This window comes from Solea senegalensis, unplaced genomic scaffold (assembly GCF_019176455.1).
Source record: "Solea senegalensis isolate Sse05_10M unplaced genomic scaffold, IFAPA_SoseM_1 scf7180000015860, whole genome shotgun sequence".
Classification (NCBI taxonomy): domain Eukaryota; kingdom Metazoa; phylum Chordata; class Actinopteri; order Pleuronectiformes; family Soleidae; genus Solea; species Solea senegalensis.
In genome coordinates this window covers 1-14,582 of record NW_025321483.1, presented here as the reverse complement: position 1 = coordinate 14,582, position 14,582 = coordinate 1, and the positions used below count along the sequence as shown (strand labels likewise).

The 14,582-nt window shown below is 41.4% G+C and overlaps 1 protein-coding gene across 1 annotated transcript; it reads left to right on the top strand.

The window, feature by feature from the left end:
- The first annotated feature begins 1,069 nt into the window (after positions 1-1,069).
- LOC122762626 (very low-density lipoprotein receptor-like) lies at positions 1,070-14,576 on the top strand. The gene is made up of 17 exons (XM_044017815.1): positions 1,070-1,160; positions 1,256-1,551; positions 1,657-1,819; positions 3,645-3,767; positions 3,998-4,120; positions 4,426-4,545; positions 5,699-5,824; positions 6,106-6,277; positions 6,980-7,204; positions 7,308-7,426; positions 7,560-7,699; positions 10,849-10,990; positions 11,278-11,427; positions 12,940-12,999; positions 13,769-13,849; positions 13,967-14,136; positions 14,478-14,576. The coding sequence occupies exons 1-17, from the start codon at positions 1,070-1,072 to the stop codon at positions 14,511-14,513; spliced, it is 2,337 nt and encodes a 778-aa protein (XP_043873750.1). The 3' UTR covers positions 14,514-14,576.
- The last annotated feature ends 6 nt before the right edge of the window (positions 14,577-14,582 follow it).

Sequence of the window (14,582 nt, the reverse complement as noted above, 5' to 3'; positions counted from 1 at the left end):
ATATTCACATTTAAGAAGCTGAAAATGACAGAAAGTAGAAAATATTCATATTTAAGAAGGAAAATGACAAAGCAGAAAATATTCAATGCTAAAGAAGCTGAAAATGACAGAAAGCAGAAAATATTCTACATTAAGAAGCTGAAAATGACAAAGTAGAAAAATATTCACATTTAAGAAGTTGAAAAATGAAAGTAGAAAATATTCACATTTAAGATGCTGAAAATGACAGAAAGTAGAAAATATTCACATTTAAGAAGCTGAAAAATGACAGAAAGAAAATATTCACATTTAAGAAGCTGAAAAATGACAGAAAGTAGAAAATATTCACATTTAAGAAGCTGAAAAATGACAGGAAGTACAAAATATTCACATTAAAGCTGAGAAATGACAGAAACTGGCTCAAACAAATGATCAAATCTACTTATAATTCCAAATCCCTCTAAATGTCAGAGTCATGAGACTTAAAAATGCTGAAAACCTTTAGCAAAGCAAAAGTCTGTATTTAGAGACTGAACCAGTCTATGGTTCACTTTTTTACAAGTCACATGTTTGTGTCGTTGAGAAAGAAACCACGTCACCACAGTGATGTGATGACTCCGCCCGCTTTGAGGAGGAGCTGTGAAGTCATGGAAAACGAACGTGTACACTGTTTGACCAGCTGTGTGTGTCACACCAGACTAACGTGTCGGACTTGTGTTGCATTCACATCACTTTTGTTGTGTCAGTGTTGATTTAAGGAAGTGTGCAGTCGTTCACTGTCGCACACAAACTCGGTTCAGTTGCTTTCACACTTTAGTGAAAGAAATGTTGTTCCCCTCCTCGCCTGAGGTGGCGCTGCATCAACAAAGACTGAAGGAGACGAGACAAACAACACGTTAACACATACAACACACAAACACTGCAACAATGGACTCGCACATTTCTCCTGACCATCGTTCTACGTGCGCGTATGCTTACCCACGATGCCCTGCGTTGTAGTCCACTTCCTGCACTCTGTGTTTTTATTCTCTCTCATGCTCTGGAGAAGATTTATATATATATGTGTGTGTGTGTGTGTGCGTGTGTAGACATGAGGACATGGCGTGTCAACGAGTTCAGCTGTGGAGCTGGAACCACTCAGTGTATCCCTGTGTTCTGGAAATGTGACGGAGAGAAGGACTGTGACAGCTGAGAGGACGAGTTCAACAGGGTGAGTGCACACACACACACACACACACACACACACACACACACACACACACACACTGTCTGTGACCACAACAGAACAGACTTCACAGGTCGACACATCACTGTGGCCTGGTTGTTCTTCTTCTCCTCCTCTCTCCTCCTCCTGCTGCAGGTAACATCACGTGTGCTCCTCATGAGTTCACGTGCTCGAGCGGTCGCTGCATCTCTCGTAACTTTGTGTGTAACGGTGAGGACGACTGTGGAGACGCGTCAGACGAGGTGGACTGTTCTCCGTCCTCCTGTGGTCCCAGTCAGTTCCGCTGTGGAAACTCCACCTCGGGTATTCCTGTCAGCTGGGTCTGTGACGACGACGTCGACTGTCAGGTGATCAGCTGACGACAAACTGTCAATCACAGCAAATGATCCATGGAATTCTCATCTTTGATTTCTGTGTGTGTGTGTGTGTGTGTGTGTGTGCGCCTTCTGCAGGACCAGTCAGACGAGTCTCCGTCTCGCTGTGGTCGTCCCCCGACTCCTCCCACCAAGTGTTCGTCCACTGAGATGCAGTGTCGCTCTGGAGAATGTATCCACAGGAAGTGGAGATGTGACGGCGATCCCGACTGTAGAGACGGCAGTGACGAGACCAACTGTCGTATGTACACAACTACTACACAACTACACAACGTCTTCGCAGGACCAGTCAGACGAAGTTCCTGCCTCGCTGTGGTCGCCCCCGCTCTCCCACACTCCAGTGTTCGGTGCCCACCCACTGCAGTGTCGCTTCTTGAGAGTGTATCCACAAGTGGAGATGTGACGCAAGGATCCGACTGTAGAGACGGGCAGACGAGGACCAACTGTCGATGTACACAACTACTACACACTAACAACACAACACAACAAGACTGACTGTAGAGACAGCAGTGACGAGACCAACTGTCGATGTACAATAACATACACAACACAATACACAACAAGATCCTGACTGTAGAGATGGCAGCGACGCAGACCAACTGTCGCATACACACAACTACTACCAACTACACAACAAGATCCTGACTGTAGAGACGGCGACGACCAACACAACTACCAACTACACACAACTACACAACAAGATCCTGACTGTAGAGACGGCAGTGACGAGACCAACTGTCGTGATGTACTACACAACTACAACTACACAACAAGATCCTGATCGTAGAGATGGCAGCGCAGACCAACTGTCGATACAATAATAACTACACAACTATCAACAAGATCCTGACTGTAGAGACGCAGTGATGAGACCAACTGTCGATGTACACAACAAATACTACACAACTACACAACAAGATCCGACTGTAGAGATGGGCACGGTGAGACCAACTGTCGACATACACAATAATACACAACAACCACACAACAAGATCCTTGATCAGAGACGGCAGACGTAGACCAACTGTCGATGTACACTACACACAACACTACACAACTACACAACAAGATCCTGACTGTAGAGACGGCAGCGACGAGACCAACTGTCAGATACATACACACAACTAACGCAACTACACAACAAGATCCTGACTGTAGAGACGGGCAGTGACGAGACCAACTGTCGATGTACACAACTACTACACAACTACACAACAAGATCCTGACTGTAGAGACGGCAGTGACGAGACCAACTGTCGTATGTACACAACACACACAACTACACAACAAGATCCTGACTGTAGAGATGGCAGCGACGAGACCAACTGTCGTACATACACACAACTACTACACAACTACACAACAAGATCCTGACTGTAGAGATGGCAGCATCAGACCAACTCGTCGTATTATACACACTAATAACAAGATCCTGATCAGAGACAGCGACGAGATCAACTGTCAACAACCACACACACACAACAAGATCCTGATAGAGACGGCAGTGACGATCAACTGTCGATGTACACAACTACTACAAACACACAACAAGATCCTGACTGTAGAGACGCAGTGACGACCAACTGTTGTATGTACACAACTACTACACAACTACACAACAAGATCCTGACTGTAGAGATGGCAGCGACGAGACCAACTGTCAGACATTGACAACTACTACACAACTACACAACAAGATCCTCAAGCTACTGTCTACACAACTACACAACAAGATCCTGACTGTAGAGATGGCAGTGACGAGACCAACTGTCGTATGTACACAACTACTACACAACCGCCAACAAGATCCGACGTCGTACATACACACAACTACTACACAACTACACAACAAGATCCTGACTGTTGAGACGGAAGCGACGAGGCCAACTGTTGTACGTCACTGCTACACACACTCACACATACACATACAACCACACAGTGTTGATGTTTTCACTCATTTATCATCCAAACATCAGTTTTATTTTAAAGGAAAATCCTGTTTTTCTCCATGTGAATAAAAACTTCATTGTGTGTGTGTGTGTGCGTGTGCGTGTGCGTGTGTGTAGCGACTCGCACCTGTGGACCTGAACAGTTCAAGTGTGACGATGGAAAGTGTATCGTGGGCAGCAGACAGTGCAACAGTGTCAGAGATTGTGCTGATGGATCTGATGAAGTCAACTGTAAAAACAGTAAGTACACACACTCTGTCGACTCTCTCTGTGTGTGTGTGTGTGTGTGTGTGTGTGTGTCTCTGTCTGTCTGTCTGTCAAACACCAGTTCAAATGTCACACCATCGTCTCTGAGGTGGAGTTTATCAGCAGGAATAATCTGTTAATTATGTTGATTTGAGAACAGTGTACAGAGAAAAGTTTGTGTGTTTGAATAAACTTGTGTGTGTGTGTGTGTGTGTGTGTGTCAGTGACTCAGTGTCATGGACCGGACAAGTTCAAGTGTCGCAGTGGAGAGTGTATCGAGATGAACAAAGTGTGTAACAAAGTCAGAGACTGTCCTGACTGGAGCGATGAGCCCATCAACGAGTGCAGTGAGTACATTTAATCCTCTTTGTTTTCACTTCAATCACTTTAAACACCTTAACTCTCTTTCTATCACTTCACTATGTGTTTTTGTTTTAATTTGAATCAAACGTTCAGTGTAACAAAGTTCATTTGACCTCAATAGATGATGATGAGACACGTTTCTCGGTTACAAATTTACATTACAACTTACGTTTCGTGGTGTTTTTTTAAAGACATTTTAAGAGTTTAAAACGTTACAGTGCTTTGTATATTTTGTAACTTTTGATAAATTAGTCATTTTGTGTTGTTGTTGTTGTTGTTGTTGTTGCAGATGTGAACGAGTGTCTGCTGAACAATGGTGGCTGCTCTCACATCTGTAAGGACATGGTGATCGGCTTCGTGTGCGACTGCACGCCAGGACTTCAGCTCATCGACCACAAGACCTGCGGAGGTGAGTGACCTTTGACCCCACACACACTTCATCAACTGCTCAATATATGGATATTGTGTGTATAAACAGTATATCTATATATTTTGGATGTGGTCACATATTTATTATATTTAATAAATGTGTGAAATCAACTTTCATTATGATGGAAAAATGTATGTTAAAGTTTTCACCAAAGAAAATGGAACAAGGACAATCTAGTGATTTGTTGTTTTTTTGTGTTTGTAGAATCAGTTAAAATTCACACTTTAGACAAAATAACGAGTGACTGTGTGGTTTTTGTGACATGTTTCACTTTTTGTTACTTTATTAACAAACCAACAGATGTTTGCTCTTTATGTTTAAGGATATATATTTTTTGTGTGTCTCTTGGGAAAAGTTTAAATCAAAGCCTGTTATTTTACTTTGACATGTTTTATGATCTCAGCAGGAATAAAACCTCAAAAGTAGGTCAGTGAGATTTGTCAGCGTTGCTGCTCCATATCTGTGTTTTTATTTGGGTGACACACACACACACACACACACAGTCCTTAAAAACAAAGAAATCAATCAAACTAAATCTAAATATTTGAGAACGTCATCATTTTCCTGGTTTTTACACATTTTATTTAATTTACATTAACAAATTGAATTGAGAAAATAATCCTGAGTTGCTGCTTTAACTCAAAAGTGTAACTTTAAATGGTTTAGATATTTTTAGATTGAAACATGTTCATTTCATTCAGTCTTCTAATTGTCAGAAAAATGCACTGAATGTGAACGAAGAAATGTTTTTGTAGCTTAAAGCCCACATAGAGCGGAAGCTCCAATTAACGCTATGCTTGTGTGTGTGTGTGTGTGTGTGTGTGTGTATCTGCGTCATGACCTCGTTTATAAAACCCTAAAGTTTCAGAACAAACAGTTCAGCCACTGCTGAGAAGATAGTGTTGTATTGTTTTCCTGGGCTCTGCGAAGCGGATCGGCACTTCCTTAATTTGATGTCGTCATCAAAAATCCTCACCACCGTAGCGCCACCACCTTATATTCTTATATATTGACTTATTTAAAGTGGAAACAAATATTAATATATAAAGTTTTTAATAATCCTCAGTTTCTCTTTGTTTGTGTGTCTCCTGCCGTCTCTTTGTCGTCTCTTGTTGTCTCTTGTCGTCTCCAGACATAAACGAGTGTCTGAACCCGGGCATCTGCAGTCAGATCTGCATAAACCTGAAAGGAGGCTACAAGTGTGAGTGTCACAACGGTTACCAGATGGACCCGACCACAGGAGTGTGTAAGGCTGTCGGTGAGTCCTCAAACGTCCGCCTGTCTGTCTGTCTTCTACCACTTTATCCTCCTCATGAACAACATGGGGAGATAGACACACACAACTTTCTAGATATCACACAAACCCTTTTAGGAGTTACACTAACAAGAAGAACACACAACGCTCACACAAGGAGGATACACGGAGGATACATGGCTGAACACGGCGGGTACACGGGATGCATGGGGGGAGCATGGGGGACTCGGGGGCAACATCGTGGTTCCATGTTCTCAGTGACCCTTGTTCTTCTTGGTCTTCAGGTAAAGAACCGTGTCTGATCTTCACCAACCGTCGCGACATCCGTCGCCTGGGTCTGGAGAGGAAGGAGTACACGCAGATCGTGGAGCAGCAGAGGAACGCCGTGGCTCTGGACGCAGACTTTGACCAGCAGATGATCTTCTGGGCTGACCTGACTCAGAGGACCATTTACAGGTCTCACACACACACACACACACACACACACACACACACACACACACTGCTTTTATACGTGTAGAATAATGTTTTTCTAATGTTGGATTGAATTATGTGTGAAACTGCCACCGTCAACTAAAGTGCTGGACAGAATCATTAATAAAAGACATAGAAATAAACCGACTAAAATAAATGAAAAGACGTTAAACTTTGGGAAAATACGTCTCCATGTTTCAATGTAAATCTTAATGCTCTTTAAAACATAGATGTCACTGTTTCTTCCACACTGGAACTTTTTTTTTTAACCTTGTTTCCATTCAAACGTCCTCAATGTCATTTTCATATGTTTATAAAAACATAAAAGACATAATTAACGATGATGATTGCAGGTCTTTTATTTGAAATAACCCTAGTTGAAAATAATAGACAAAAATAAACAAACAGTCAAAGTGATTTCAATCCAGTATCATGATCCTTTGTGATGGTCTACAGTCCTAAATCTAGTATCACAATCCTTTGAGATGGTCTACAGTCCTAAATCCAGTATCACAATCCTTTGTGATGGTCTACAGTCCTAAATCACAATCCTGTGTGATGGTCTACAGTCCTAAATCTCAATCCTGTGTGATGGTCTACAGTCCTAAATCCAGTATCACAATCCTTTGCGATGATCTACAGTCCAAGTGACTGTCTCGGTGGGTTCTGGTTCTGTCCTCACAGTACGGTCCTGGACAAACGAGGAGACGTCGGCGCTCACAAAAAAGTGATGGACAACATCCAGACTCCGGTGGGTGTGGCCGTGGACTGGATCTATAAGAACCTATACTGGTCTGACCTTGGGACCAAAACCATCTCCGTAACCAACTTTAACGGAACCAAACAGAAGGTTCTGTTCAACAGAGGCCTCAAAGAACCGGCGTCCATCGCTGTGGACCCACTGTCAGGGTCAGTTTGTCCTTCCTTGAGTTTGTGATTTTGGGTTTCTCCTACTTTTCTTTACAGTCCTTTAACTGTGTGTGTGTGTGTGTGTGTGTGTGTGTGTGTGTAGGTTTGTGTACTGGTCAGATTGGGGAGAACCTGCTAAGATCGAGAAAGCTGGTATGAACGGAGTGGACAGACAAGTCCTGGTGGCCACGGACATTCAGTGGCCTAATGGAATCACTCTGGGTACACATACACACATCGTCGTCATGGAAACAAATGTTTTAGTTTTAGAAGTTTGTGAATAAACTTCACTGAAGAAGAAAAAACTTAATTTCTTGATGAAACCTTTATTGATTTTCATCTGTTGTGTTCACAGATCTGATCAAAGGCCGCTTGTACTGGGTTGACTCTAAGCTTCACATGTTGTGCAGCGTTGATCTCAACGGAGACAACAGGAAGAAAGTTCTGCAGTCGTCAGATTATCTCGCTCATCCCTTTGCTCTCACTGTGTTTGAGGTAAGAACACTTTAAAATCATTCTATATCTGTGTGTTTGTCTTTAAAATCATTCTATATCTGTGTGTTTGTATTTAAAATCATTCTATATCTGTAAAATCATTCTATATCTGTGTGTTTGTATAAAATCATTCTATATCTGTGTGTTTGTCTTTAAAATCATTCTATATCTGTGTGTTTGTCTATAAAATCATTCTATATCTGTGTGTTTGTCTTTAAAATCATTCTATATCTGTGTGTTTGTATTTAAAATCATTCTATATCTGTGTGTTGTCTATAAAATCATTCTATATCTGTGTGTTTGTCTTTAAAATCATTCTATATCTGTGTGTTTGTATTTAAAATCATTCTATATCTGTGTGTTTGTATTTAAAATCATTCTATATCTGTGTGTTTGTCTTTAAAATCATTCTATATCTGTGTGTTTGTCTTTAAAATCATTCTATATCTGTGTTTGTCTTTAAAATCATTCTATATCTGTGTGTTTGTCTTTAAAATCATTCTATATCTGTGTGTTTGTCTTAAAATCATTCTGTATCTGTGTTCTTCTTTTAAAATCATTCTATATCTGTGTAAAATCATATCTAAAAATTCTATATCTGTGTTTGTCTTTAAAATCATTCTATGTCTGTATGTTTATCTTTAATAAATCTGTGTTTAAAAATCATTCTCTATATCTGTGTGTTTGTCTTTAAAATCATTCTATATCTGTGTTTAAAAAATCATTCTATATCTGTGTGTTTGTCTTTAAAATCATTCTATATCTGTGTTTTAAAATCATTCTATATCTGTGTGTTTGTCTTTAAAATCATTCATAAAATCATTCTATATCTGTGTGTTTGTCTTTAAAATCATTCTATATCTGTGTGTTTGTCTTTAAAATCATTCTGTATCTGTGTTCTTCTTTAAAATCATTCTATATCTGTGTTTAAAAATCATTCTATATCTGTGTGTTTGTCTTTAAAATCATTCTATATCTGTGTGTTTGTATTTAAAATCATTCTATATCTGTGTGTTTGTGTTTAAAAATCATTCTATATCTGTGTTCTTCTTTAAAATCATTCTATATGTGTGTTTAAAATCATTCTATATCTGTGTGTTTGTCTTTAAAATCATTCTATATCTGTGTGTTTGTCTTTAAAATCATTCTGTATCTGTGTTCTTCTTTAAAATCATTCTATATCTGTGTGTTTGTGTTTAAAAATCATTCTATATCTGTGTTTGTCTTTAAAATCATTCTATGTCTGTATGTTTATCTTTAATATCATTCTGTATCTGTGTTCTTCTTTAAAATCATTCTTATGTGTGTTTGTCTTTAAAATCATTCTATATCTGTGTTTAAAAATCATTCTATATCTGTGTGTTTGTCTTTAAAATCATTCTATATCTGTGTTTAAAAATCATTCTATATCTGTGTTTAAAAATCATTCTATATCTGTGTTTAAAAATCATTCTATATCTGTGTTTAAAAATCATTCTGTATCTGTGTTCTTCTTTAAAATCATTCTATATATGTGTGTTTAACTTTAAAATCATTCTACAGTGGTGTGCAACAGTGTTTGCCCCCTTCCTGATTTCTTATTTTTATGCATGTTTGTCACACTTAAATGTTTCAGATTATTAAACAAATTTAGACAAAGACAACACAAGTTAACACAAAATGCAGTTTTTAAGTGATGATTTTATTTGTTATGGGGGAAAAAACTACCCAAACCTACATGGCCCCATGTGAAAAGGTAATTGCCCCCCTTGTAAAATCATCAGGTCACTGAGGTTAGTCACATTTCCAGGAAAATTTGACTTGCCACACCCAGGCCTGATTACTGCCAGACCTATTGAATCAAGAGATGACTTAAATAGAACCTGTCAGACAAAGTGAAGTGAACATCCCAAAAAAGGAAGAAATGCCGCCATCTAAAGCAATTCAGGAACAAATGAGAAACAAAGTAATTGTGGAGTGACTCAGTGGTTAAGACTGGTACCCTATGTGCGAAAGACATCATGGTCGCAAGTTCGACTCCACCCCTGGCTGATTGTACTCAATTCCATTGTAAGTCGCTTTGGATAAAAGCGTCTGCTAAATGACATGTAATGTAATGTAATTGACATCTATCGGTCTGGAAAAGGTTACAAAGACCTTTGTAAAGCTTTGGGACTCCAGAGAACCACGGTGAGAACCATTATTCACAAATGGAGAAAACATGGAACAGTGGCCAGCCGACAAGAATTACCCCAATAGCGCAGTGACGACTCATCTAAGAGGTCACAAAAGAACCCAGAACAACATCTAAAGAACTGCAGGCCTTACTCAGTGTTCATGACTCCACCATAAGAAAGAGACGGGGCAGAAATGGCCTCCATGGCAGAGTTCAAGACCAAAAAGAACATCTTGATGATCCCCAAGACTTTTGGGAAAATCCTCTGTGGACTGACAAGACAAAAGTTGAGCTTTTTGGAAGGTGTGTGTCTCATTACATCTGGTGTAAAAGTAACACCACATTTCAGAACAAGAACATCAGGAACAAGAACATCACCATATTTGTAGGTCAAATATGGTGGTGGTAGTGTGATGGTGTGGGGCTGTTTTACTGCTTCAGGACCTGGAAGACTTGCTGTGATAAATGAAACCATGAATTCTGCTGTACACCAAAAAAATCCTGAAGGAGAATGTGCGGCCGTCTGTTCGTGACCTCAGGCTGAAGCCAACTTGGGTTCTGCAGCAGGACAATGATCCGAAGCACACCCGCAAGTCCACTTCTGAATGGCTAAGGGAAAAACAAAATGAAGACTTTGGAGTGGCCTTGTCAAAGTCCTGACCTGAATCCTATTGAGATGCTGTGGCATGACCTTAAAAAGGCGCTTCATGCCTGAAAACCCTCTGATGTGGCTGAATGGCAACAGTTCTACAAAGATGAGTGTGTTTGTAATGGACTCATTGCAAGTTATTGCAAACGCTTGATTGCAGTTGTTGCTGCAAACGGAAGCTCAACCAGTTATTAGGTTTAGGGGGCAAACACTTTTTCACACAGGGTCATGTAGGTTTACATTTGTTTTCCCTCCCTTAATAATAAAAACCTTCATTTAAACACACTTTGTGTTAACTTGTGTTGTCTTTGACTAATATTCAAATTTGTGTGTGTGTGTGTTCAGGACCGAGTGTTCTGGACAGACGGTGAGACCAAAGCGATCTTTGGTGCAAACAAGTTCTCTGGAGCAGACGTCGTGACTCTGGCGAGTAAACTCAACGACCCTCAGGATATCATCGTCTATCACGAGCTCATCCAGCTGTCAGGTCAGCACTCATTCACTCTTCATGCTTTCATGTTAATCCAAACATTTTGTCTGTTCTTTGGAAATACAGACGTTTATTATGATACTTTTATGTAATGTAATAGAAGTAAAAGTGACCTAAGACAAATATTTGTGAAGTGGTTTTACCCTGAAAATTTAAAATATTTATAAATCTATATCTATATAGTATAGTGTTTGGATATACATTTATAGATGTGTTATAGATACAATTAGTTCACAATAAAAAAAGTATGGTGTGTGTGTGTGTGTGTGTGTGTGTGTGTGCAGGAACTAACTGGTGCTCAGAGAAAGGAGAAAATGGCGGCTGCAGCTACATGTGTCTGCCGGCGCCGCAGATCAACAAACACTCGCCCAAATACACGTGTGTGTGCCCAGAGGGACAGGAAGTGGCCGACGACGGTCTACGCTGCAGACCCGGTGAGTCGCGTCACGTGACAACAAATGAACATCTAAAGCCACTCCATCACTTTGACCTTTGATCATAGCTCATTCAAATGTTTGTATTTAAATGAAGTTCGATGAAGAAAACCACGAGGTGCGTTCAAGGAACCTGGTAAATTTCATCGTGTGAGTGGCTCTTACGAAAGTCTCTCCCTCGTCCTTCCTCATGTCTTAGCTGTAGCTCCGCCTCTGACAGCAGCTGACTTCCTCTTCCTGTTCTGTGTCCATCGTATTTCTCAACTCTGTTAGTTCCAGACCAGGTTCTAAGCTGGGTTCACGTCTCTGGCCTCATGAGAGTCTGTGATTCTGTGAGGAGGAAGAAAGAAACCACGGGTCAGAACCACAGGTCAGAACCAGGTTCAGAACCACAAGTCACAACCAGGGTCAGAACCACAGGTAAAAAACGGGTCCGTCTCTCAGCCCATGTGGACCCTGGTGTGGACGGGTCCTGGTTTCCTCTGAACTCACGCTGACACCGTCTCCAGGTCATGGTCTGTAACAGACAGCAGGGGGCAGTGGAGATCATATTAAAACTGATCAGTCACGTCCTCTCTCTGATTTCCTCTCCTGTGCTGGGTTTTGCTCCCTCCCTCCTCTCTCACTCCCTTACTCACTCCTCCCTCACTCCTCCTTCCCACAGATTGTCCTTTTCATGGTGAAGTGGCTCCCGAGAGAAACCTGACGCGTGAATTCAGAACATACACTGTGGTGGTGAGACAGACAGTGACTGTGGTGGTGAGACAGACAGTGACTGTGGCGGTGAGACAGTGACTGTGGTGGTGAGACAGACAGTGACTGTGGTGGTGAGACAGACAGTGACTGGTGAGACAGACAGTGACTGTGGTGGTGAGACAGACAGTGACTGTGGCGGTGAGACAGTGACTGCTGCAGCATCTCCCTGACAACTGACCGCAGTGTTCTCCTTCTGCTCTCAGTGGTGTGTGTGTGTGTGTGTGTGTGTTCACCTGTCAATCATCACACAGGAGGAGGGGGAGGAGCCTGGAAACACATGTTTGACACTGCAGCTGTTTTTAGAGATCATGCAGTCACGTCTGTCTGTGTCTTTTATTCCTCAGCTGTTCACACACTCTCTGTCTCTGCTGCTGGTTTTTTTACTGAGTGAGAATGGAGTGGGAGGAGTTTGGGTGGGGGAGGGGGACCCGCCTGTCAGTCACTCGCTGAATGCTCCTCCTCCTTCCTCCAGTTGGACAGCAGCCAAAGACTGTCGCTCTTTACGTGAACGTCCAGTTAAACACATGTTTCACACACACACACATCCCACCACTTATTATCAGGTTATTAAAAGGAGCCACTTCCTGTGTTTAATTGTTTCCATTTAGTGTGTGTGTGTGTGTGTGGATCAGACAGTCTGATTATTTATTTTTATTTATTTTATTTATTATTAAGAAGATCAATGTATTCATATAAAGTATGATAAACTATAACTTTACATTGAAGCTGAATTTAAAGTCTGTCTCTGTGACGCAGACACGCCCACCACAGCTCCCTCAAAGGATGATGGGAAATCTCTAAATCCTCCACCCTCAGGTAAAAAGTGTGCGTCGTCATGGTGACGTGGTTTTGAATCATTTAGAGCGTCTTCTGGTTTTCTGTCTGTGCAGATTAACTTTGATCTTTGTGTGTGTGTGTGTGTGTGTGTGAGTGAGACGTGGGATCATTTTCATCACTTTCCTCTGGTGTTTAATGTGGTTCACAGCTGCGTTAGTTTCCTCTGATCATGTGACGTGAAGCTCAGCAGCGACATCTGGTGGCAGAGACAAGGAAGTGAACAAAACCACATCATGAGTTTCAGCATAGCTTTTATTTTATTGTTTATTTGGATCAAATCTGTCCTGAGGAAGATCTGGATCTGGATTCAGGTTTCAGTGACAGAGTGAAACGTCTGTTTTTCTGGTTTCTATGGTTACAGGTTTGTTGTTTTTATAGAAAACATAATTTGGGAGACAGTCTTTTTAAAGAAGCAGCTCCTTTTTTATCATGAAATCATCTGATCTGAGGTTTAGTTTTAGTTGATTCTCAGATGGAGATCATGTTAGAGTGTGCATGTGTATCAGGTTTGTTCTTGATTGTGTGTTAAAGATCCTCAGGTGTGTGTGTGTGTGTCACCATGTTGTTGTGTTGCCTTCATGTGTCATTTCTCAGGGAGTGCATTTATAAAAACAAATCTTTCACGTTATTGGACGAGTGAAGAAGTGATGAAATTTACGAGGTTTCTTGAATGCATCTGAACCCTAGCCCATCGTCGTTGTCTGTGAAACAGAAGCAGGAAGTGACTTTGTTGTGTTTCCTGTTGCAGAAGCAAACGTGAGCTCGTCGATCCAGTTCAACTCCACGTCCAGAGGTTCTGCTGCGGCGGCCTGGGCCGTCCTGCCCGTCTGTGAGTATCTGCTGACACATCACATGACCATCACATGACCATCACATGACCATCACATGACCATCACATGACGACAGAAGTGTGTGTGTGTCTCTGTCTCTGTGTGTGTGAGTGTAGTGTTGCTGGCCCTGGCAGCATCGGGTGGTTTCCTCATGTGGAGAAACTGGCAGCTGAAGAACCAGAAGAGCATGAACTTTGATAATCCCGTGTACCTGAAGACGACCGAGGACGACCTGAACATCGACATCACGCGACACGGAGCCAACGTGGGCCACACCTACCCCGCGGTGCGTGAGTGGATCACATGATCGTCGTTGAACGATCAGTAGAGTTTATTTGAGGCAGAATAAACAAATGAAGCAGAGCGTGACCTCTGCCCTCACTTAATCCTCACTGAATCATGGTCTGTCCACACAGATTAACCAGATTAACTCCCGTCAGACACAAACGTCCAGGTTATTTGAAATGAACAATATTCAGAGTTTTCTTTCTTTAAAGTGTAGAAACATGATCACGATGGAGCAGCTTCTTTAAAAGTTCCTGATTATCTTTGATCATGTTATTGATCTGCTGATCAAGTCTTTTAAAGTCGATGATGTCATCACTCTTTTTTTTCTCTTGTCTCCAGATCTCGATCGTGAGCACAGAAGATGATTTGTCCTGATTTTTTTACTGCAGCCTTGTGACGCTGCGTGGCGCCTCCTCGTTTCCATGCCGACGGTTGTCAGCAGCA

Bases quoted from the DNA above. Each gene is read 5' to 3' on its own strand.
- LOC122762626 (XM_044017815.1), top strand. From the start codon at position 1,070: ATGAGGACATGGCGTGTCAACGAGTTCAGCTGTGGAGCTGGAACCACT. The intron at 5,825-6,105 runs GTGAGTCCTCAA...CTTGGTCTTCAG, and splicing joins AGGAGTGTGTAAGGCTGTCG to GTAAAGAACCGTGTCTGATC. The intron at 10,991-11,277 runs GTCAGCACTCAT...GTGTGTGTGCAG, and splicing joins CGAGCTCATCCAGCTGTCAG to GAACTAACTGGTGCTCAGAG.